The following is a 22,319-nucleotide window of genomic DNA, read 5'->3' as shown; positions in this document are numbered from 1 at the left end:
CAGTAAGCATTCAGCAAACCTTTGCTTATTTTTAAAGACTGTACGATCTTCAAACGCTTACCTGAATCCCACCCGCTCTGGGGGAACTCTGTCTCCGGAACTTCTCATCCATCTGCAAGAGGGAAAAGACACTCCAGGTTAGCGTGGAAACATCTAGAGGCGCTGCATACCACACTTACTCACCGCATTTCTTCTTCATAACCGGCATCCACGCTGAAAATGTCGCGGCACCTAAAAGACACAGAAAAAGAACTCAGTCCAATACAAATACGAAAGGGTCGCACGTGCATCGCGCTCTCACTCACCTTCAGCGCTACTCATCTCAGCAGCACGTTGCCATCCCCGGACGCCGGCCATAATCTAAGGAAGGAAAGGAACGAAGTTAGAAAACTGTTCAAAAGACTCATTATACTTACCTATCGGACTCTTGCCAGTGAATCGACTAGGCAGCAACGAGCCCGCATCAATCAACGCACCCCTGCGCTGAAAGCAGGACGGAGAGCACACTTTCGAAGAAAACCAGGCCCAGTCTCCAGTCGAGTAGACTGCAGGGAAGGGTTCGAGGTCATAAGAGGTCAGAACAGGCTGAGTGACGTCCCCGTGGATACCAGGTGAGCGTTACAGTAACATTCTTTTGATGGGATGGTCCGACGACGTATTCCATATCGCTCGCTCCCTCCGTACCTGCCCCGTTACAGAATTTCTTATGCGATTGCAGCTTACGTTTCCGCAAGGCTTTCTGTGGTCATACTGGCAGTGGTTTGGTGCCACACGTTCTGGGGAATAAACTACAACTGAGGCTACGGGCGTCGTGCGTCCTACTTATAACATCCGGTGACGTCGGCTCGACGGAGGCCCTCGAGGACAGCGTATCGACGTCATTGACGCAGAAAGATTTCCGAAGCAGCACAGCTGTGGTGATTACTGTCATAGATATGGAATACGTTGGACCATCCCATCGAAAGAACGTTACCAGGTAAGAGAGTAACTTGTTCTTCTGTCCTTTTGTGACACTGTTTGAATAGTAACCAAAGAGGAGTTTTTTGATAATGTGTGATGCAAATTGTGCATTTCAAAGGATCGTAAGTGACTCTAATCTAGCAATCCAACTAAGTCAATGCCTGTTCTGGGATGCCCAATGGAAGCCCTTATTTATATATTTTTATGACAAGTTCATAAATCTGGATGGTGAACCCTTATATAACGCCCCTCTCTTTGAATCTCGCTGACCTCACTGAGCGGTTGGCAGTAAACCCAATTGGTAGCAGTCTGTGCTACCCAGAGTTACCTGGTAGCTGTGGCTGAGCAGTCAGACTTCTCTCAAGAAGAGTTAGGCAGTATACAGAGTATTCGCAATAGGTCAAAAGAACACAGTAGAACAAGCAAACACTGACCAGAGCTTGGTGTAAAAGAGATATAATTATTTATTTAAAAACACATCTAGATAAACACTCTGGCACTAATATCAAGCAGTTCCAAAACACGGTCACTAAAAGATATACACTCCCTTCAACGATTAGTTAGACAAGTCTTAAGTAAAGCAACACTTATTTTCAGACAGCGGTGAGCGCTTAATGAAGATGGCACTCTAATCAATCGGTTTAAAAGGGAGAGAAAGGCAGAGCAAAGATAGAAACAGATCCCAACACTTTCGGAAGAACACAGTAGGAGAAGAAGGCAGGTTAAAACCGTAAAGTCAAAGTTAACAAGGCCGGACTCACTTTAAGAGGCTTCGGTCGAAATGTGTCCAAGGTCTCACGGTTCAAAGTGTCCAAAAGTCTCGCAATAAATTCAGAAAGAGTTGGACCAAAAAGAAAGGGACCAGTTAGATGATCAAGGCGGCCTGCCCAGTCCAGAAGGTTAAGGGGTTTTTGTTACCTTGTAGCAATCTTTAGAAAGGGAGGCCTGGCGGACACGGTACCTTAAAATGGTGAGAACGCTCCAGCGGGGGCAGTTGTTCCTGGCAGCGGGTGCAAGTCGGTGCTTCGTCCGGAGGAAGAGAGGATCTCGTCGGGGAGGAAAGCAGGAGTCTGTTGCACTGCCAGGGAAGAAACCAGCCGCGGAGTTCTCAATTAAAAGGAGCAGTCCTTTTATTCGCGGTCCAGTGGTAAGTGGCTATCCGGTTGACAGGGTGCTTGCACGGGCAATTCGACCACAAGCCGTCCTGGGATGCGAGAAAGAAAGGTAAACTGGTAGTGCCCACCAGTCAGGGGAAAAAGACTCTCCAGCCGGGAGATTTCCTCTGTCGTTGGGAAGTGGTGAGTCGGTTCAGCAGGGCTCCACTGGTGGTGTCGTCGTAGTAGGCCGGCTCAGCTTCTCCCTCGTCGGATTTTCAGGTCCTGTGGTGACTTCTGAAGTTCCAGTGCCAAAAGCCCTGCTTTTATGCAGCACACCCCCATTCACTCAGCCTAGCTGTCAATCAAACATACTAAGTGGTGAGCCGGCCGGCTCACCACTTGGGCCAATCACACAAGAGTGCGACTTAGTTACCAAGGTAACTCAGTCCAGCGTGCCTAAACCCCCTCCCACACGCCCTGTGGTACCCAGACAGAGTGGCACCACTTTTGGAGGCTTCTGTGGAGAAGCCCGCCAAAAAGTGGAACAAAGGGCTTAACCTTTGGTTTAGAGTTACAGAGGCGAACACAAACGCCATTTTAAAACCGAGTTCTGGCAGAAAATACCAACCGGTGAATTCATATTAAATAAATAAACCGGCGGTATGTTAGAGGCTATGTTAAAAAGTATTAGCCTCGAACAATGGGAAAATCCCATAGAGATATATTTGCGGTTGAATATAAAAAGTAGTATCCACTGCCACCAGCCAAAACTCGACGAGGGGGGACGGGACAGTGCCCCCTCGAATAACCGACCCAGGGGCAATCGAATTGCCCCTACCAGTACGTCCACAATATGGTGGTTTGTACTGGTTCTGTTAGTAATTTGGGACTAGTAAAGCCATTGGTGACTTTACATGCCCTGGGAGACAGTAGTCAGTCCCAGGGTATGGAGTCTATGGTGGGGGGGTCACTATGACACCCCGGTGTTACTGCACGGAGGGTGCGGTGTAACACACATAGAAAAAAACATATGAGACCCTATGGAGTAAAAGACCCCATAGCCCATGAAACACATTAACATTCAAAGGAACACCACAAATCATGTCCAAGAGTGGGAGAAAAAGAGTCTCACTCTTGGCAGGAGAAAAAAACAAACTCCAGAAATCCAGCAAAGCTGCTGGGGGACTCACTAGGTTAGGAAATTCAGCCTAAACAGAGAATTCTCCCTAACAGTAGGTCACTCATTTATTTTAAACATTTCGATTTTAGTGGCTTTAAATCCAATTTCACTTGAGCTGCTGACATCCACAGCTCAGCCAGTTTTGTTATGAACATTATTTTAGGCTCTTAATCTTTCCAGATTTTGTATGCACACAAGACTTCATTCTACCAGACGTCTGCTGGTGGTCAGTAAGGTTTTGAATATCTTGCAATGTTTGAAATAGGCATTTTGAGCTTGCATTCAGAGAAACAAAGGTGATTTCAAAGCGCTTTTTGAGCTAACAGGCACTGCTGTTTTTCTTTTGGCACCACGTTTCACTCCTGGCGCTTCTGGCCCATCACGCTCGCACTGGTGGGTGGCAGGTCAGGCGACCATTTTGGTGTGCGCAAAACTGCGTGGTTTTCCTGGATTCTGGCGCAAATGTGGGCTTTTCGGCCATCTTGGATTTTCTAAGCTCACAGCATCAAATGTTGCAGCATAATAACTCGAACATGGGTCAATACACCTGACAGGATATTTATTCAGCAACACTGGTCAAAGATACTAGTCTCAAAGTGAATTAACTCATCAAATTGGGCAAAAATAACAGGCCCACCACAGCATTTGGTGTTTTTGTTTCGTCCCAGGGCCTTTTGCAGTATAGGCCAGTCCTAGCGTGGTACCCAGACCTTCTGGAAATGACCATCTGCCCTACAGTTTGTCTTCCCCAAAGAGAGGACCTACTCTCACAAGAGGGAGGTTGCATTCATCACCCAGAGATCAGGACTCTCAATCTTCATGCCTGGTATCTGAAAGGGTGAGATACAAGGATTGCAACCTCCCAGAAGACGTAATGGAGGTGTTGCTTTCGGCTAGGAGACCAGCAACTAAATCCATGTTGGACTGCCACTGGAATAGGTTTTGCAGCTGGTGCAGGGAAAAGGAACATGATCCTTTCACGTGCAAGCTTCCCAATATTGTATCTTTTTTGCTCCACCTCACCCATTCTGGGTTGCAAATGGCCATGGTGAAGGGCCATCTAGTGGCACTATCAATCTTCAAGAGATCTCTGGATGAGTGATCATACTTCAAGGTGCCATTAGTGGTACAAGGGCCTAACAAATGTGTTCCTGCCTGCACTCTTAATTGTGCCATCATGGAATTTAAATCTAGTACTACGATGTCTTATGGGAGCTCCATTTGAGCCCTTGCATTCATGTCCTTTAAGGATACTCACCTTGAAAACTGTATTTTTAGTAGCTAACACTTCTGCCTGCAGGCTAAGTGAGGTACCAGCCTGTCTTCCAAACCACTATTCACAGCCTTTTTCAAGGACAGAGTGGTTCTAAGAGTACATTTGTCTTTCCTTCCGAAGGTTGTGTCCATCAAAGGAGGAGGAGAGATTGTATCGCCTTAAGCTACTAGATTACTCGAACAGAAAGTGTTCATCAAGATGACCAGCTTTTCATTGGTTACGCTGGTCAGAGATTAGGTTTGCCGGTCACAAAACAAACTCTAGATAGATTGATTGGCATGTGCATTACAGAATTCTACTGCTTGGCAGGCAAAGATTCGCTTGAAGGTTTGACGGTGCATTACACTAGAGGGGTGGCTGCTTCCTCAGCTCTGGAAAGTGGTGTACCAGTGCGGGACATTTGCAGAGCGGCAACCGGGTCATCCCTTCATACTTTCAGTAGATTTTACTGTGTAGACTCTTTATCAGGAGAGGAAGCTACATTTGGAAAAGCTGTCCTTCATAATATAAACAAATAGGTACATTTTTGGCATCCCACCTCCAAACTCAAACTGCTTTGGGAGTCTATCAAAGATGAGGAATATGTGGGAGGACACAATCCATTCAGCGAATAAGTTACTTACCCATGGTAACGTTCTTTCGACTGGATGTTCTGCCCACGTATTTCTCATCGCCCTCTCATCCATCCCGTCTTGCCTTCCTAGAATTTCTGTGTCTTACACCTTCCTTTCTTGCAATGTCAGGATTGTCTCCTCCTTTGACTCAGTAAATTAAAGGAGGAAAAAAACTAGAACTCGGGGAACGGTCAGCGCACGACCTTCATATACCAGCGTCGATGTAACGAGGGACGCTATGGAGGCCGTCGAAGACCAAGACTCTCAGTTGCTTGACGCTCGACCCTATGAAAAATAAATTCTGAAGCAAGTTGCAAGCAGACTTGAATATCAAAGATGAGGAGTATGTGGGAGGAACATCCAGTCGAAAGAACGTTACCACAGGTAAATAACTTATTCTTCTCCTGACTCATCCCTTGAGGCCTCTGCATAGCAGGAGGGCCCTTCTTACTGCTCCTCTTCTCCCCTTCAACTACTTACCCTTTATTCCTATCCTCACTATACATTCTAATTGGCACCCCGATTATTCCACTCACCCTGGCCCTACCTATTCAAACCCCATGTACCCCTCATGGTTCTTTCAAAAGACACCCAACCCCCCACCGTCCTCAAGCTCTCTAACTTATTTCACTTTGGCCTCTAGTATGACCCATGCATCTGTGATAAGACTTCATTTCTTACTGACCACTTTGACTCCCATTACCTTAAACTATCTCTTATGGGCGTCAATGAAATGTGGATTCCCTCTCTCCACACTGCCACTCTGACTGCCACCAGTGAAGGCATGGCTATCATTTCCAACACCCCTCGGCTAACAAAAGAACCATTGCAGTCTTGATGTAATGATTACTAAAGACACACCACTGGCCCCTCTCTGCATTCCCATGACTTAACTCCCTCCTTCTTTGAACACATTTCAGTCAAGATTCTTGCTCCCAACTGCCCCTCTAACCCCTCACCACTATCCTATTCATCTACCTGCCCAACTGGGCACTCTCAACCTTTTTTCAGTCCTCAATCCACTATTGCAATCTTTCCCTGTTAATGTTCCTGCCATTGTGGGTGACCTCAACCTGACAACTTGGCCAAAGCCCATCAATTACAGCTGGACTCCACTCTCTGTCCACTCAATTGTCATAAAACCCCTACCCACACTCGAGGCATCTCGCTAGACCTCATCTTTTAATCCTCTGCTCTCTGCCATCTCATCTCCCCTTTCCTATTCTTAAAGGAAAGTGTATTCCCTACTATGTGGTCCACTATCTTGACCAAATTAAAACATGCCTGCAAACTCTTTCTCTACCAATTACCCAATCTATAAAAATGTGAGCCTGTGGATCCTCCCTCCTTCAACCTCTCTTCCTTCGGCTTGAAGGACACTGTACTAAAATGGGTGTCCCCTCATCTCTCAGACTTGTCCTTCCTGAAACTGCATCACATCCACCACCATTCCCTTCACTTTAGATTTTCCATTGTCCATAGATGTGACATTTAGCCCTCCAACTGGTGAGAACATCATACAGTAATGCCTGTTCATATACCAAAGCAGAACTCTTTGGGTAATGTTTTTTTGAGCGAAGATGGGATTCCTTAAAGTGGTCTTCTCGGCCTGCCACTTTGGGGAATATCGCCAATAGCACCGGTGAACAATACACTCTATCCTAGCAATTTAAAAACAAAAGTATTCTGTGTTTCTTGATCACAGGCCATACTGCTAAAGTCTCTTTTTCTTCTTGGTGAACATGACGTCATCAACAAGGAATAGTGACCTTAGAAGTATGGCATGGAATAAGGGAACATAGAGGAATGCTTTTAAATTATGTTTTAATGTGATTATTTTAGTGATCCTTGCAGGTGCAGAGGTGTTCAGAGGCAGGTGGGGGAGGGGGTGGGGCAGGGAGAGCTGCACTCAGGCTGTTCAGAACGTGGACCTGTACCAGTGAATACAGCCTGTGGTGTGAGTATTGTGACTGGCCGGTGCCCACCATCAAGGTGCTAATGTTTGTTTGTTTTATTTATTTGTATAGCGCTCCGGACCCAGAGGTAAAAGGGCGCTTCAGTAAACGGTTACATAGTACATTATATACATTTTACAGATATACATTCATACAGTTTGTAAGTAAAAAGTACAATTACAGTATAGGCAATATCATCAGACATAGTAGAGAGAGGAAGGTAACTGATAGTTTTTGTCCATTAAACAACTAATGACCTGTTTCCTAAAGGACTGGAAGGACTCAATGGATTTGATGTTGAGTGGTAAGGTGTTCCAAAATTGGGAGGCAAGGACCGTGAAGCTGGATCCTCCAACTCTTTTTAAGCTGAATCTGGGCACAGTTAGGCATAATGTGTTCGAGGATCTATTAATTCTGGGAACAGATTTCAAGGTAAATTTGTTGGTGATATAAGGGGGGGCTATGTGGTTTAACGCTTTGTATGTGAGACAGATGGTTTTTAGGTCGATTTCTTGTTGTATGGAGAGCCATTTGCACGATTTTCTGGTGGAGGAGATGTGCTCTCGCCTGGGGATGTTTAATGCTGCTCGTAACACCTTATTTTGGAGTACCTGTAGTTTATTAATTATGGATTGGTTTGCGCCTAGGTATAGACTGTTACAGTAGTCCAGTTTGAACTGTATAAGAGCCCTGGCCAAGGTGAGGCAGCTATTAGAGGAGCATAAAGGTCTGCAGGCCCTGATCAGCTTACCAGTGTAGGCAGTGGCTGAGGCAGTCATGTTAATTTGTTTGGAGAGGTTAGTGTTGGCATCAAGATAAAAGCCAAGGGTTTTCAAACCTTTGACAATGGGAATAGTGTTACCATCGATGATGATGTTATTGTAATTAGGGCTAAGTTTCAGTAGGTTATTGGGTGAACCGACGAGGAGAAGTTCAGTTTACTCATTCAGGCAGAGGCCGTGTGTGGCCATCCATGCCTGAATGATGGTAAAGATTTTGTTAATCCGGATGACGTCAGCATTGAAGTTACCTGAAAGGGTGAGGAGTATCTGGGTGTCATCTGCATAATTGGTGTAGGTGACACCCAGATGGTCCAGTTTGTCAAAGAGTGTCTTTGTAAATATATTGTACAAAGTGGGCCAAACACATGAGCCTTGTGGGACACCGCATGTGATAGGGATAGGGTCAGCAGCTGCTACTGGTGAGAAGACCCTCATGGTTCTGTTAGCCAGGAAGGATTGTATCCATATGACAGCAGAGGAGGAGAAGTGAGCTGCAGAAGCTAGGTGGTTGCAGAGGATTTGGTGATCGACCAGATCAAAAGCTGCTGAGAGGTCTAAAAGGAGTATGATGGCTGCGTTGCCTTTATCCTTGATTTCATCAATCTGACTTTTGAGGTCAACAAGGGCAGTTTCTGTACTGTGTTGCGGTCTAAAGCTAGATTGACGTATTCCTAGCAATTTGTTTGTTTCTACGTAGTCCTGAATTTGCAGGTAGGCGACTCTGTCAAGGATTCTTAGCAAGAATGGGACTGTGGTGATGGGTCTGTAATTGATGGGTATGGTCGGGTCTAATGATTGTTTTTTTAGAAGTGGGAGAACTCATGATTGTTTAAAGTTACTAGGGACTGAATTAGTGGAGAAAGACAGGTTTATTAATTTGGTGATAAAAGGGGATAGATCTCTGGCTGCGTCTTTTATAATCTGGGCAGGGCAGCTGTCCCCTTTGCAGTTGGAAGGTTTTAGAGAGGCTATCATTTTTTATACTTCCGGTATAGTAACTTTTTTGAATGTGAAGCCTAAATTGGTGTCAATGGGGGGTGGTGTGCTTGGGCTGGCAGACTTGCTACTGGTGAGTTGTTGTCGTTTAGACTCTATTTTGGTTTGAAGCCCTGAGATTTTTTTGGCTAAGGCGTTCTGGATACTGGTGCACCAGGGTTTGTCTTTCGTGCAAGTATCTGTAGGTGGATTAGGATTTTCTAATTCCTTTAGAATATTGAAAGGTTATCTGGTGCAGGATCCTGCCTAACGTTGTATGTTTCTTTCTTGGTGCAAATTATCTCATTTTTATATAAGGAGGAGATATTCGTAAGATTGGTTTTGTTTTCAGCAGATGGTGTCATTTTCCAAAGTGTTTCTAGTTTAGCTTTCTTTTTTCTCAATAGTTTGAGTTCGGGGGTGTACCAAGAGTTCAAATGAGCTCTAGGTTTTCATTTGCGCAGTTTCAATGGGTCGATGGTATCAATGGCTATGGCCATGGAATCATTGTAAGTGTTGACCAATAAGTTAAGGTCGGCAGTGGCCGGAAGTGCGTTGAGAGTGGGAAGGACCAAAGGTATTAGGGCTTCAGCGGTGATGTTACATTTATTCCTGGTCAGACAGGCTGGTGCAGTAGGGCACTTATTGGGAGCTAGGTTGTTGATATTAATATCTAATGGAATGAGATGGTGGTCAGTCCATACAAGAGGTTGGGGGGCTGTGCAAGTAATATTGCAATTGAGAGCAGCTACCCAAGCGATGATTCTACCTTTCTGATGAGTAGGTTGAGAGCTGAGTTGTGTGAAGCCATGCTCAGCTAGAGCGTTAGCTAAAGAGGAGGCTGAAGAGTCATTAGGGTCATTGTACCCAAGGTTAAAGTCTCTGAGGATGATGATTTGTGCTGATGGCTTTGAGTTCTCAGCTATTAGAGAGGTGATGTCGTCCTCAAAGGCTCCAGGATGACCTGGGGGTCTATATATTAAGTGAATGGAGATCGTGCTATTGGGAGAGGTTTGCAAATTGATAGTAAGGTGCTCACATGAATTTAGTGCAGAGGAAGTGACTGATCTGAGGTCTAGGGAGGATTTAAAGATAATAGCTACACCTCCTCACCGAGCATTGGGTCTGTCAGCTCTGAGGATGGAGTATTTGTCTGCAATAGCTAAGGTTAAATAAGGTCCTGCTGCCTCATGTAGCCAAGTTTCTGTTATGGCGAGGAAGTCAAGATTGTTAGGATGATGTCAGCAATTTCTGTAGGATGGGCAACAAGGGATCTGACATTTAGTAGTGCTCCTTTTAGGGGAGTGATTTGGGCTTGTTGGAGGCTGTATCCTTTTTATTAGTCTTGGTGTGGGGTTTGGCAAGAAGCTTTCTAATCATAAGAGGGAGTCTGGTGCCTAGTCTATTGTTCCGGGCTGTGAAGTTAGGGTTAACTGTGAGTGTGTTTCCTGGGGGCTTAGTTGTGACGGGCTTAGTACTAGGTTTGGTGTGGTTAGGCTTAATACTAAGATTGGCTTCCCCTGTCAAACATGGAACACTTGGTCTAGGGTGACGTAAAGTTCTATCAGAGGTAATGTTAGTTAGGGTGTCAACTGGGTGGTTGCTGTTTTTGGTGGTGGGGTTTTGGAGGTAGCTAGGTGGGATGGGTGACCTGGTGGGCAGGAAGGGTGTGAGGCAGGGGATGGGGGAGTGTTTCAGGCATCCATTTTGGCTAGACCATTGTTGAAGGCTATGTACTTATTACCGCTGCATGGTACACTATCTTGCATGACACAGAAAGGGAACATGATAAGTGTGAACCAGGTGAGCATTGTCTTGGCAAAGGTGAGAACTAGGGTGAAGGGCTAGGAAAGGCAGATTCGACAGGGCTAGGGATGCACACCAATAGGCAGATTCAACTTTGGCTAAGTGCACACAAATAAGGCAGGTGCAACTTTGGCTAAGGAGTACACAGATGGGGATATATGCCTACTAAAATGGCTATATCTAGGGTGCATGAGTCTGGATAACCCCATGGAAGGGAATCGTAAAGCAGTAATGCAGAGTGACCTGGTGAAGCATGAATTTGGGCTTAATGTAGCAGAGTTCAAACACAGTGGGCACATAAGCACAATACTGTAGAAATGGCCTGAGATTAGGACGGAGTAAAGGGTAGGAGTCACATGCGGCTTTGGTCAGGAGAGTGTTGAAAACAGTCATTTAGCTCTGGTTGTGGCAGTAGATAACCGGTCTCGGTACAGTCAAAGAAACAGTAAGGCTAGGGGTACTAGTGCAAGGCATACGCTCCCTTAGTAGTGCGGGATAGTCAATGAAGTTAATACTGGCCGGCAGGACTTCGTTTTGTCATGTGGGCCTGAGCATAATCAAGAAGTAGAAAATGATGACATTTACTACAGAAAAGTACTTACAGGGCTCCTTGGTGTGGCGTGGCAGCCGTGCGGCCATCCGCGGACAGCCGCTGACAGGCCCTTTAGCTCGCCCTTCGGCTTATGCCTGTCGGTGAAGTCGAGGGGCGGGTTTAGGGGGCAGTGGCCAATCCAAGGCCAAGGCTGCTACTGGAAAGTGGCTGGCGCTTAGGCAGGGTTACGAGGCGCGGCCATTGACCATGCTGGTCGTAATGGTGGCACACGGCGAGGGATGTGCAAAAGCACAGTTGTGGACATCGTTTTAGCCAAAATCTGATTTTTGGGTTCTAGGGAGCGTTAGCCAGGAATTGTGGCAGCAGATTCTGGCAGTGCTCAAAATAATGCCCCACCTGGTTGTTGGGGGTGTGGAGGCGACGGCAGGCTCCTCTTAGCACACGGGTGCTGCTGGAAGGGCAGAGAAGCCTCCTGCCTTTTCCTCCCGGGGCGGCGTCTGTTGTGACGCTAGTTGTGACGCTAGTCTGTTGTGATGTTCTCTAGCCAGGAATCTGTATGTCTGACTTTCCTTCAAAGCCGCTTATCCCCAGAGTTAAAGAGAAACTGGAAACACTGGACTCAGGAATGATTGAGTATTCCAGAAAGGCTGCAGCAGTGTCCATGTAACAGTTGTTTCTTAAAATGTCGCCGCACCAGTAGAGCCTTCTTTCTAGAGTGATTAATGTTTACCATCACAACCTGACAATGTTCAATTTGGTAGTGTGTTAGTGTGTTCCTATATCGTTTGAGCATTTAAAACGTACACATGAATGATGAAACGTAATGGTCTCAATCGCGAAAAGATGACTGTTCCACTTTGCAAGAAAAGGAGATCTTGGCATATTTGAGCCATCAAGTCAGGATCACGCCAATCCTCTTCTACGATGTATCTTTTTTCAATAACAGACTATAGGAAATACCCTGTAGACATGTATTTGTCATACCAGTGATTAAGGATTTAATTGAAGGTCTAAATAAACAGCTTGTTTCAGTGATGATGTATTCCATGCAACATTAAATAATGTATGATGTTCGGCCAATATACGACTCTATGCTCTTTTTGCAGTTTAACTGTGAGATTTATGGCACAGTGGTTATTGCTTACAATAGCAATCCCTATTGATTGGAGAAAATGTCAGTACGCCAAAATAATGAGTAGTGTGTATTTAAGCAGTAGTTTCATCTATTGGAGGGCATTACCTTGATTACAAACCCTTCTCTAGGTAACGTTATCGAAGGGAACGTCATAGTCCTGAAACTAAAAGATGTTTTCCGTGTTTTAAATTCAGTCTGCTAAATTGAAAAGCGCTACAGAGCACGTGGTTGAACAATCATACATAAAGAAACCGTTGTCTTTGCTGTGACGAAGTTAAATATTTGCTATATGTGCTTTTTTCCCAGGAATGCTCTAATAGAAAAATGTATTTTAATTCTTCCTTTTTATATTGCAATATATGATCATGTCACAAAACTAAGGGCTTTTATATAAGGCAGCAACTATTTCCATGTGCTCTTCGCTGGAGAGGTTGCTTAAAGTTGTTTAATCCAGGGTTATTGATATTTGCTTTTCACAGTTCACACGTTGGTTGGCTCATTTATGCTGACGACTTGATTATTTTGGACGCCACACCAATCGGACTGCAACGCAAGCTCGATGCCTTGGAAGCCTACATCACCAGAAACAAACTTTGCATTAACAAGCAGAAATGTGAAATACTGATCTTCCGTAACCTGTCAACCCAAAAACAGGAACGCTTCAAACAAACCTGGCATCTTGAAAAAACAACTATAACAATCTCACCAAAACATCAAATACTTGGGCACGCTGATAAGCTCCAACATAAACGACGGTCCTTGGGTTGAAGCAACAAAAAAGAAATGTCGACAACTAGCTTGCCAGGCAGCCATTATCAACTAAAAATTCGGAAAATTCTCTATAAAGCCTTTACTGAATTTTTACTGCCAAAAGGCTGTCCCGGCTCTCATCTTTGGAGCAGAAAACATGCTAGGCTGCCCACATGAACTGTGGAGAACACTCGAGAACATCTTCTGGACCAGAGCCCTTCACCTTCCAAAAGGATGTCCTACTTGTAATCTAAGATACAAACTAGGACTAATATCCATACACGCTAGAGTATGTTGGAATCTATTAAACCTTTACAGGAAGACCATCATACCAATCCCGGCTCCACAATTTAGAATTCTATACAAGCCTAACACTGATCCGGATTACACGGTTCTCTCCATGTGGAGTAAACTATGCCTTGAAGTGCTCGAAGCGAACAACATCAAGATTTCGACCTTGCTAGAAAACCCTGAAAAAGCGAAGCAAAAACTGTGGAGAGCAGACTGGAAAACAACCTGCACAGACAGACAAAGTTCCCGCCTAATGAGAGACGTTCCTTTCGAAGCAAGAGCGTACGACAAACTGCAGCCTTATTTGCTCCAAACGCCAGACCAAAACTCAAGATTGCTTTTAATTGAATTCAGACTGAATCTGTATCTAATTAAAGACCGTACCAGATCATGGAATAAAAACTAAAACGTAAACCTCACTTGTCGCTTCTGTGAGCAATCAACCGAGTCTCTCAAACATTTAATCTTGTTCTGCCCAAAGCTGCCTAGCTTACGAACTCGACTATTCGGCCCGATCTTTTGGGCGTGACAAACCTACTCTGCCGACGATTGGTGGAAGGCCATGTTTGAGGTGTCAGAGCGAAAACTCACATATGGGCTAGTAAACTTTTTGAAAGACATGAAAACTTGTCTAGCGCAACGTGACTCCTGTCCGAGAGAGACTCCATGATGTGTTCCTTCAATCTAACCTCTTGGTTCTAAATCTTTTTTTCCTGACTCTATTCTACCTCATGCACTTTTGTAAAACGGATGTACCTAGTGATCTTGTAAAAGTGTCATGTTAAACCAAACACAAATAAAAAAAAATATTTTAAAAGAAAAGATATATTCATCAATGTGTTGATAGTTTTGAAAGAGGAGTGTGGTTTCCAGAAAGAAAACATTCATCAAACAAACTTGGGAATGCTAGATAGCAGGTGTCTCTTTACTTTTAGCTGTGGTAAAGGAGGGGGGGCTTGATGGCATTGAACATATCTTTATTACTGCAAGGCAAGTGGCTTTTTTCAGGAACGAAAACGGGATTTCCCAGTAGATACCTGTGTGCATAGTATATGAAGTCACTTTATTAATGCCAGATCATTGAGTTGGGTAAGGAAGGGGTCTTAACCTGTCCTGCACTGTCTCAGTCATACAATTTACAAGGAATCTCAAACACATTTAAGGTGATTCACACAAATAGGGTGTGTCACTGTCCTATATCATATAATAAATACTGCATCTGTTTTTAGCCCCCTGCTTTAGAGAATCAAGTGCTGTTAAGAGAATTGTACCTGGATGATAACAGCGTTACAGAGTTGGAAACCATGTCTTCTTTTTGGATGCCTTTACTGCAGATTCTCTCATTGTCTCAAAACAGGTAAATTAGATTACAAAACTAGATGTTTATCTTAACCTGTTGTATTAATATATGCAAGAGTGTCTTTCTCTTCGCCATCTCTCTCTCTCCACAGGTTGGTCCTCCTAGGAGGAGATTTACATGTTTTAGTTATCATGGCTCTACTCCTCAGTTAGCGTTATGTGGAAATGCATTGCAAATATGTGTTCTTGTGGAAGTTGGGCTCTCATGGGTTGCAATGCATGTTCGCCTTGTATTAACAGAAATGTAATGCATCTTTAATCTAGTCCAATTGACAAGGATCTTTTTATTCACGCAACAAATTATAAGGGAACATCATTGTCCCTTTGAACATGTGTAATGACTAACACCATAACTGTACGATTTACAATTGCTTCTGGTTCATTTCCTACATATTGAATGTGCAGCATATATCCACCGACATGCCTTATGCCTTTGTTGTTTAAAGCATCACGTTTGGTCCTAAAGCCACCTCAATTTCCATGGTGGTCAGTATACCTCTTTGATTTCACATGGTCTATGACTGGTGGGGGGAGGTTTCCAAAGTCATACACGCTGCGTTGCAGGCAGTCATTCAATTTAATTTATGATATTTCAATATTAATGTGTACTCTTCGTTTTTTTTGTTTTTAATGCTACTATATATTTTTTTTAATACAACTGATGCAAACTAATCCTGTGTACAGCAGTGTGTTAGACTGAGATGTGCCATTAAAGGGAAAACCCACTCTTAAATCTCTCCTGTTTATTGTCAGTGATGCAAGCCCTTTTATTGGAGGGTTGTGTGACCTCATAGTGTAATAGAAAACTTTACTGTTTTCCCTTGATTCCTGGAAGTGAGTTTGAAATGATTGCCTTAATGAATTTAGTCTACTTAATGTCATGTCATGTGCTGTCCAGCTGTTAGGGTTGGTCTGGCCCTGCCATTCACTCGTGTGGCTTCCCGTTTAAATGCATTGCACGGCGCTGTTTTCTGCTGTCTGTAAAAATGCAGAAAACAATGCAGACCTGTCAACACTCGGAGCTTGTGTACCCGTGGGCATTGCAGCCTCTTGATAGCTTAGAGTTTTGAGACAGCTAATTATTTTAATTGTTTCTACACTGCACAGCCCCGAACATCAGACCAATGCGCCTTTGTCAGCTTGTCCTTACATATTTTGTTGAAAGCCTTCAGACCTCTTCTTTACGTAATTCACAAAGTGAGGCAGGACCTGGGTGAAAAGGTAACGAGTGTCCTGCAGAAAGCAGCACTGATTCAGTCCCACATCTGCGATATTCTCTTGCTGTGTAATGTTAGAAACCCTGAAATGAAAACTGTTTTTTTGAAGTGTACGTCTTCAGTCAGAATATTTTTCAGTTGGGTAGCTTTCATGTTTTTTGTCCAAGTACTTTTTCCACACGGTACGTCACACGACATTCTCGAAGCATATAGCCTCTTTTAGGAGCCCCTGTGTGTACATGTGTGAGCCCGGCCTTGCTCAGGGAAATGAATGCGAAGGCCCAAGTGGTTCTGTTTTACTCTGGTATGCAAATCTCGTGTAAAATGAGTAACAACAGACCCAGCAGGTTTCTTTCTTGGCGGGGTAATTTACCGTAAACTGGCCTCAGATCCTGCATATGACTTCAAACTAGAACACAGCATGTTAAAGCCAAAATACGTGAGACTTCATGGGTTTCTTTAGCGCTGTTATTCAAAATAAACGTGGACACATGAATGTGATGCGTGAGCTGTCCAGGTGGTAAATATGGATCAAAGAAGGACCCTTTCATGGGGCCACCTCCCAGGGATATCACACATCAACAACGTTAATGATTCTCTTCAGAATTTCGCTTTCTGGCACCGTTTGCTTGTAGTATTCATTCTTTAACATAATGGATCAGTTTTAGCAGGATGGGGAAATACCCACTTTTATTTGGGAAATTATTTTGGTGTTATTGTTTACAAATCATGTTTTAATGATTATGCAAACCTCTAGCACTTTTAAAAATGAAACGCTGTGCAAAAACCTATACTAATATGTGACGGTGCCTTTTTCTATGGGGTGCAGGCATTGATTTTGTCCTCCTGCAGTCTCCACAAACGCTTTGACAATTTGGCACTATGTAATGAAGTCACTTTGAAATCAGGGACGATGGACAGAATGCTGATTGGGTGAATGGGATATGTTCCTGATGCTGTGCGATTAAATTGATGGGGATTAGGACCTTTCTGTGCCACTTCGGCACCTCCAGACTAAAAGTAAAACTTTCAAGTAGCCAGCACTCCTTCAGATACATCAGGTGTCTCTGCAAGCACTGCAAAACTCTCCGGTCTCTTCCTCCTTGCTATTTGAGGGTTAATAAATGGCGCAATCAGTCAGATTCTTGGTTCTGGTTAGATTCAGAGCTTGCAAGAGCAGGGTTCTGAGTGTCATTAGGTTAGATTGGCTTTGGGAATGATGCATTTTCTCGCAGCTGGGAGGCCAAAGCCATAGGGGACAGAAATAGACCAGTCTCGTGGAAGTGCCACTCCAGTGGCAGAAGATTACCACCGATAGTACATAGGGCACATCACTTTGGGAGATTGTTCGTTTTTGTCTGTCGGCCTATTAAGCAGTTGCAGATCTTCAGCTGTGGATAGATCTATTTTCTAGTGGTCTTAACTTTTTGTCATTGCTCACTGTGCTGAACCAGACAAGCAAGGGCTTCAGAGGGCTCAGGATGCCATAAGGCTTGTCCTGCTGAGTTGAGAGGAGCGAGTAAATTCCGTTTTCTCACCCAGTAAGAAGCAGGCCAATTTTCTGCAGTCGCTGGGCAAACCTTTGCAGCCATGAAGGTTCTTGGAATCTTGCATGCCCCACTTGACCTGCATCATGTCCAATGTTGAGATCAGCATCTTGTTCTAGATTAGATACTTCTCCCCAATGTTATATCAGTAACTGAAGCAGACCTTCCACCTTTGAGAAAATGGTGTGGGTAGGAGGTGAACTTAATTACCAACTACAGGTTTGCATTAATTGAAACGTTCTGGTGGCCACCCAATCAGTGTGGGCTACCACATTTGAATTCTGTGCACCTCTTCCTGGATAAAGATTTCAGATGTGGATTTGGGTCACAATCCATACACTATTTAGAAACTGGTTGGATATGGTCCTGGCTGTTACCTTTGAAAAGGATGAAAGAGTCATGCCTGTGTAAGGCCATGCTCCTTTAACATTCTGCCATATAGGAACAATCTCTGGTTGCTTGACTCTCACATGATGGCAACGAGTTGCTTCACCTCTAGGGTACACCAGCACCATGCACTCTACAGTTTGGAACGGCTGGGGCTGCTGCCAGTAAGAGAACTCTCAGCTCTGATTTTCCTGATCCCCGGTCCTGATTGTGAACTGGCTATCCTGCCAGGAAACGATTCTAAAAACAGAAGCGGGTGAGTGAACAGAGAAAAGCCTGGGGTGGGAAGGATTAATTTCTGCGAGAAGCAGCCCCAGATAACGAGCACATTCGAGGCTCACACCAGAGGGCCGTGGTAGGGTCTTGTCCTGGAACAGGGAATCAAAGCGAGGGATGAACCAACACAAAATGCAGGTGTGCAAAAGCATTCATGAGGCAGAAGATTCATACTGTTGGCAGACCAAGAAATGCAAAAAGGGGTCTACACAATGACTGTTTCAGGATTGAAATAATGTAAAAGGGACACATAGGATCGATTTTGCTACCATAGTGAAAACCAGATACTTGTACCCTGCACCCGAGAGACTTATGATTTCATATGTTCGTCCCGTCTCTGTCCTTACGTTATCACAAACATGGAAAAATGGAAAACAAAGGGACACTGCACCAAACTCACAATTTGGGATGTTTGGTTTCACACCAATTACACAAGCATAGTAAATGACCATGAATAGTATGGATTGAATGAAGAAGGATGAGGGTCCTAATTTTGAGATCATTGGAACAGTGTATGTTTTTAGGACACCAATATGAGGAAAAAAGTATTAAATTAATACCTGAGCTTTCGATACATTTTTCCCAACAGAAACATCTGCATTTGTCCTTTGTACCTTGGTTCAGATAAATGGTCCTCACTGCATCATCTGAATTATTGAAGAAGACTATCTCCCAAAAACATACCTTGAGCATTGACGGGGTAGAAGCTGTCCATGCCTTGGCAGTACTTTGAGCAGAGCTAATTCATAATATATAGAATGTTCACAACTATGATTCCACATACACATTTCAATAGAGATTTTAATGAAACCTTCAAGCACCAAAATTACCACTTTGCACATATTTAATAAGAACCTTCTGTTTCAAGGGCAGGACCAGGTCAGGTTAATAAAGAATTTCATTTATAACAATAGTGTGATATACCCTAACCAAAGTCAACTCAACAAGGAGAGTCAGATATGATCTAATGGTTAAAAAAAATAGGACTCCTCCACTATAAGCTGATACAGATACAGATTTAGATGGATGGTACAAAATGCTTGTCTGTGTCGAATCCACACCAAGCGTGCATGTGATGTCTGGGGACCAACCATGGCTCTTCTTGTAACTCTTGCTTAATCATGCATAAAGCACACTCGTTCTCAGTCTCAACAGCATTACTTTAGCTCAGTGGCCAGCAGAGGCAGGTATAAACCTCTGGTGACTTCCATGTCCTCTGCCTCATCAGCCCCAAACGACTTTAATGTGGTTGTCTTCTGTTGCATGTTTGAACTCTGTTTTCCTTGTCGAGGGGGCCTCGCAGATGTCAGAAATTATGGACATGTGGAGGGATATTTTAACAAGGCTACTGTTTTATTGCCCCTTGTTCAAAGAATTAAGGTTGACATTTCTTTCTCTCTGTATGGTCTATAACAACACTAACGGTGTGAGGGAAGCAATTGTGTTTTTTAAAACTTTGTTGAACCCTTTAATGATTTCGACTTTTGCAAATTATCTTGCTGCTGCTTGGTCTAAACTTGACCATGAAATGAAATTGAACTCCAGTTACATTTTTTAATTGTTTTAATTGTTTTTACAGTTTTCCTCTGTACTTTCCAGACTGAAGCTGCTATGACAAATTATGATTCTTTTATGACGATGTATTTGGTTGTGTTGTTTTGTATTCTTTTTATGGATGAAATGTTATTTGAATAAAGCTTTGTTTAGAGTACTTATTACACCCTTCTCTTTGCTCAAAGGTATCCTAACGTTCTTCTTTCCCTCTCTTTCACACAGGCAGCACACATGAACTAGCTACTAAAAAGAAAATACTTGTGGCAAGGTTCTCGATGAGTTACAAGACATGTCCAATACATTCAGTTACTATTTTTTATTATAGAAAAAAATATACATACACAGACAGAGACAATTGTGGGTCCAAGACTAGGGGTGGGCCCTGTAACCTTTCACTCATTCTAAAAGGGGTCCCCCACCTCCCTAGCCCAGGTGTCCTTTTCAACCAGGTATGATAATAGTATCACTTCACCAGAGCAAGGTGACCGCTACTGTCTAGGTTGGACCTAGCGAGGTTATACTGATTGCCTTGGCACCCTTCCTCTAGATGAGAATACCTTCTCTTCACTCACCTGTTCTCTCTGTCTCTCTCTCGGTCTCTCTCTCTCCGCATAAACAGTCTCTTAGTTTTCTCTCTCTTTCTCATGTCTCTCTTTGTCCCCTGTTCTCTCTCTCTCTATCTCTCTATCCCTCTGTCTTCCCCTCTCTCCCTTCTCCACACTGAATCTCCTCGTCTTCTCTTTCTCTCCCCTCCTGTCTCTACTCTCCAGCTTCCTCCTGATCATTCTTCTGTCTACCTGCCATCTCCAGGTCTTGGCACCCTCTCTCCCTTCTCCTGTCTCTACTCTCCTGTCTCATTCCTGAGCTATCTACTTCACTCGAGATTTCACTCCTTCCTGCACTACCCTGCCCCTGCGTTCTTTCACCATACCGGCTCTGCTTCCTTTCTTATCACTCTCTCTCCTACTCTCAAAACCCCTCCTACTCTTCCCCCCCAAACTAACTTCAACCACGCCCTCTCTCACTCCCACTTAGTACTACCTTGTGACTCCCAACCTTTTACCTTCTCTATGTTCAAATACTTTCAAGTCTCCTTCGAGTCGTCCTCTACCTACTGTCCACTTCTCTCTGTTGCTTTGGTCCTTCTTCACCTGCTCGGCCTCACCCAAACACATCTCACTGCAATATGATTCTGTTGACTTTTTATAATCCTTATCCTTCTGTCTGGAAGCTTCTCTCCACTCCCATTGGCTACCTGAGTCAGCTGTATCCCTGTGCCAACCTCTGTCTAGTCCCAACTCCTCCCCTTGTGGGATGAATTTTGCCCACAAAGTCTTCACGAAGATATTTAGCCCCACCACTTTTCAGTCTTTATCTTAGCCATGCTCTCCAGGCAGTCACTATGATTGTTTTTGTTCCCGGTTTCCCTTCTGGATTAACTAAGTCCTAGTCCACAAGAGGTTTGGGGAGTATTCCCTAGTCTCCAGTATAGCTGTGTTGTATGCTGGTTCCAACCTTGCTGCTGCCCTGCTCTCCTGTAGCATGCCAGGTCAGTATGTAGTGGGTCTCTAGTCTCCAATTCGTCTCCTGAATGGGGAAGCCTATTGCATTCCAATTCGGGTAACCAGTCTGTTCGTCCTGCACAGTTTGGGTCTTGTCCATTGTGCCTAGCTGCATTGAGGTACTTGTAGTCCCAGTTTTTCTATGGATGTTGCTGCCTTCTGGGATCCCCCTGAAAGATTAGCAAGAGAGACCTAGCCAGGTCAGAGGCTGATAGGCATTGTGATAGAGACAGAGGTACCAGTGTACATGTGCGGATCTAGGCATACCGGTGAGCTGGGAAAGTGGTCTACTTCAACTCTCCCATATCCACCCCTAGGGTAGGTGTTAAAATGGATTTCTGAACTCTGACCTGGAGGGGCAGAGGTTCAGAAGGCCAACCTAGTTTCTTGGAACAGGGTAACCTCTGGACAAGCCAGACCAATCAGGGTAGCTATGGTGGCGATCAAGACTAAGTCTCAAGAGGGGTGAGGGTGACTGAAAGACCTCAATGAGCAAACAAAGCAAGGACACTTAGAAATTACTCCATTCAGGTGTTATATTAAAAATATAGACACATTTATTACAAGGCCTTTGTAACATCGACCATAGCAAAGAATCACAATAATACTGAAGTAAACCAACACATCACAATCAATACACTATATATACAAGACCGAGGGGTCTAAGGAGTTAAAAGCACGAAATATGTAGACCACCTAGATGGGGAGGAAAACAGGCCGTGCAAGTAATCGTTAGACCCAGTTCGACATCAGTAATATACCTAACTAAGAGGCAGTTCAAGCCCTACGAAGAGAGGAGCCTTATGCTCAATAGTACATGCACGCGCGTGTGCCAATGGACAAAATAGGGTCTCTTCAAGGCTCTCTGACAGTTCAGGAAGGTGGATGAGGCGATGAAGAACAAGTCCCCACTATTCAAGCAAGACCTCCACTTGTGGGCAGAGGCAGGGTGAGAGTGCGGCAGAAATGGGTTCCTGCGCTAGGGGCCACCGGTTGGGTATGGACTACTCACCGGTCCCCGACGCAGGCAGACCCAGACTTCG

General features: G+C 44.2%; 1 protein-coding gene across 2 annotated transcripts in view; it reads left to right on the top strand.

The window, feature by feature from the left end:
• LRRIQ1 (leucine rich repeats and IQ motif containing 1) overlaps positions 1–22,319 on the top strand; it is a 2,234,608-nt gene that overhangs the window by 848,133 nt on the left and 1,364,156 nt on the right. For both annotated transcript variants that reach the window (XM_069629324.1, XM_069629323.1), the window contains exon 11: positions 14,604–14,731. In XM_069629324.1, coding sequence (XP_069485425.1) covers positions 14,604–14,731 — 128 coding nt within the window. The remainder of the gene's footprint in view (positions 1–14,603; positions 14,732–22,319) is intronic.

This window comes from Ambystoma mexicanum, chromosome 12 (genome assembly GCF_040938575.1).
Source record: "Ambystoma mexicanum isolate Mex_15411 chromosome 12, UKY_AmexF1_1, whole genome shotgun sequence".
Lineage (NCBI taxonomy): Eukaryota > Metazoa > Chordata > Amphibia > Caudata > Ambystomatidae > Ambystoma > Ambystoma mexicanum.
The sequence above is the reverse complement of the archived record's forward strand: the minus strand, read 5'-3'. Positions and strand labels throughout refer to the sequence as shown.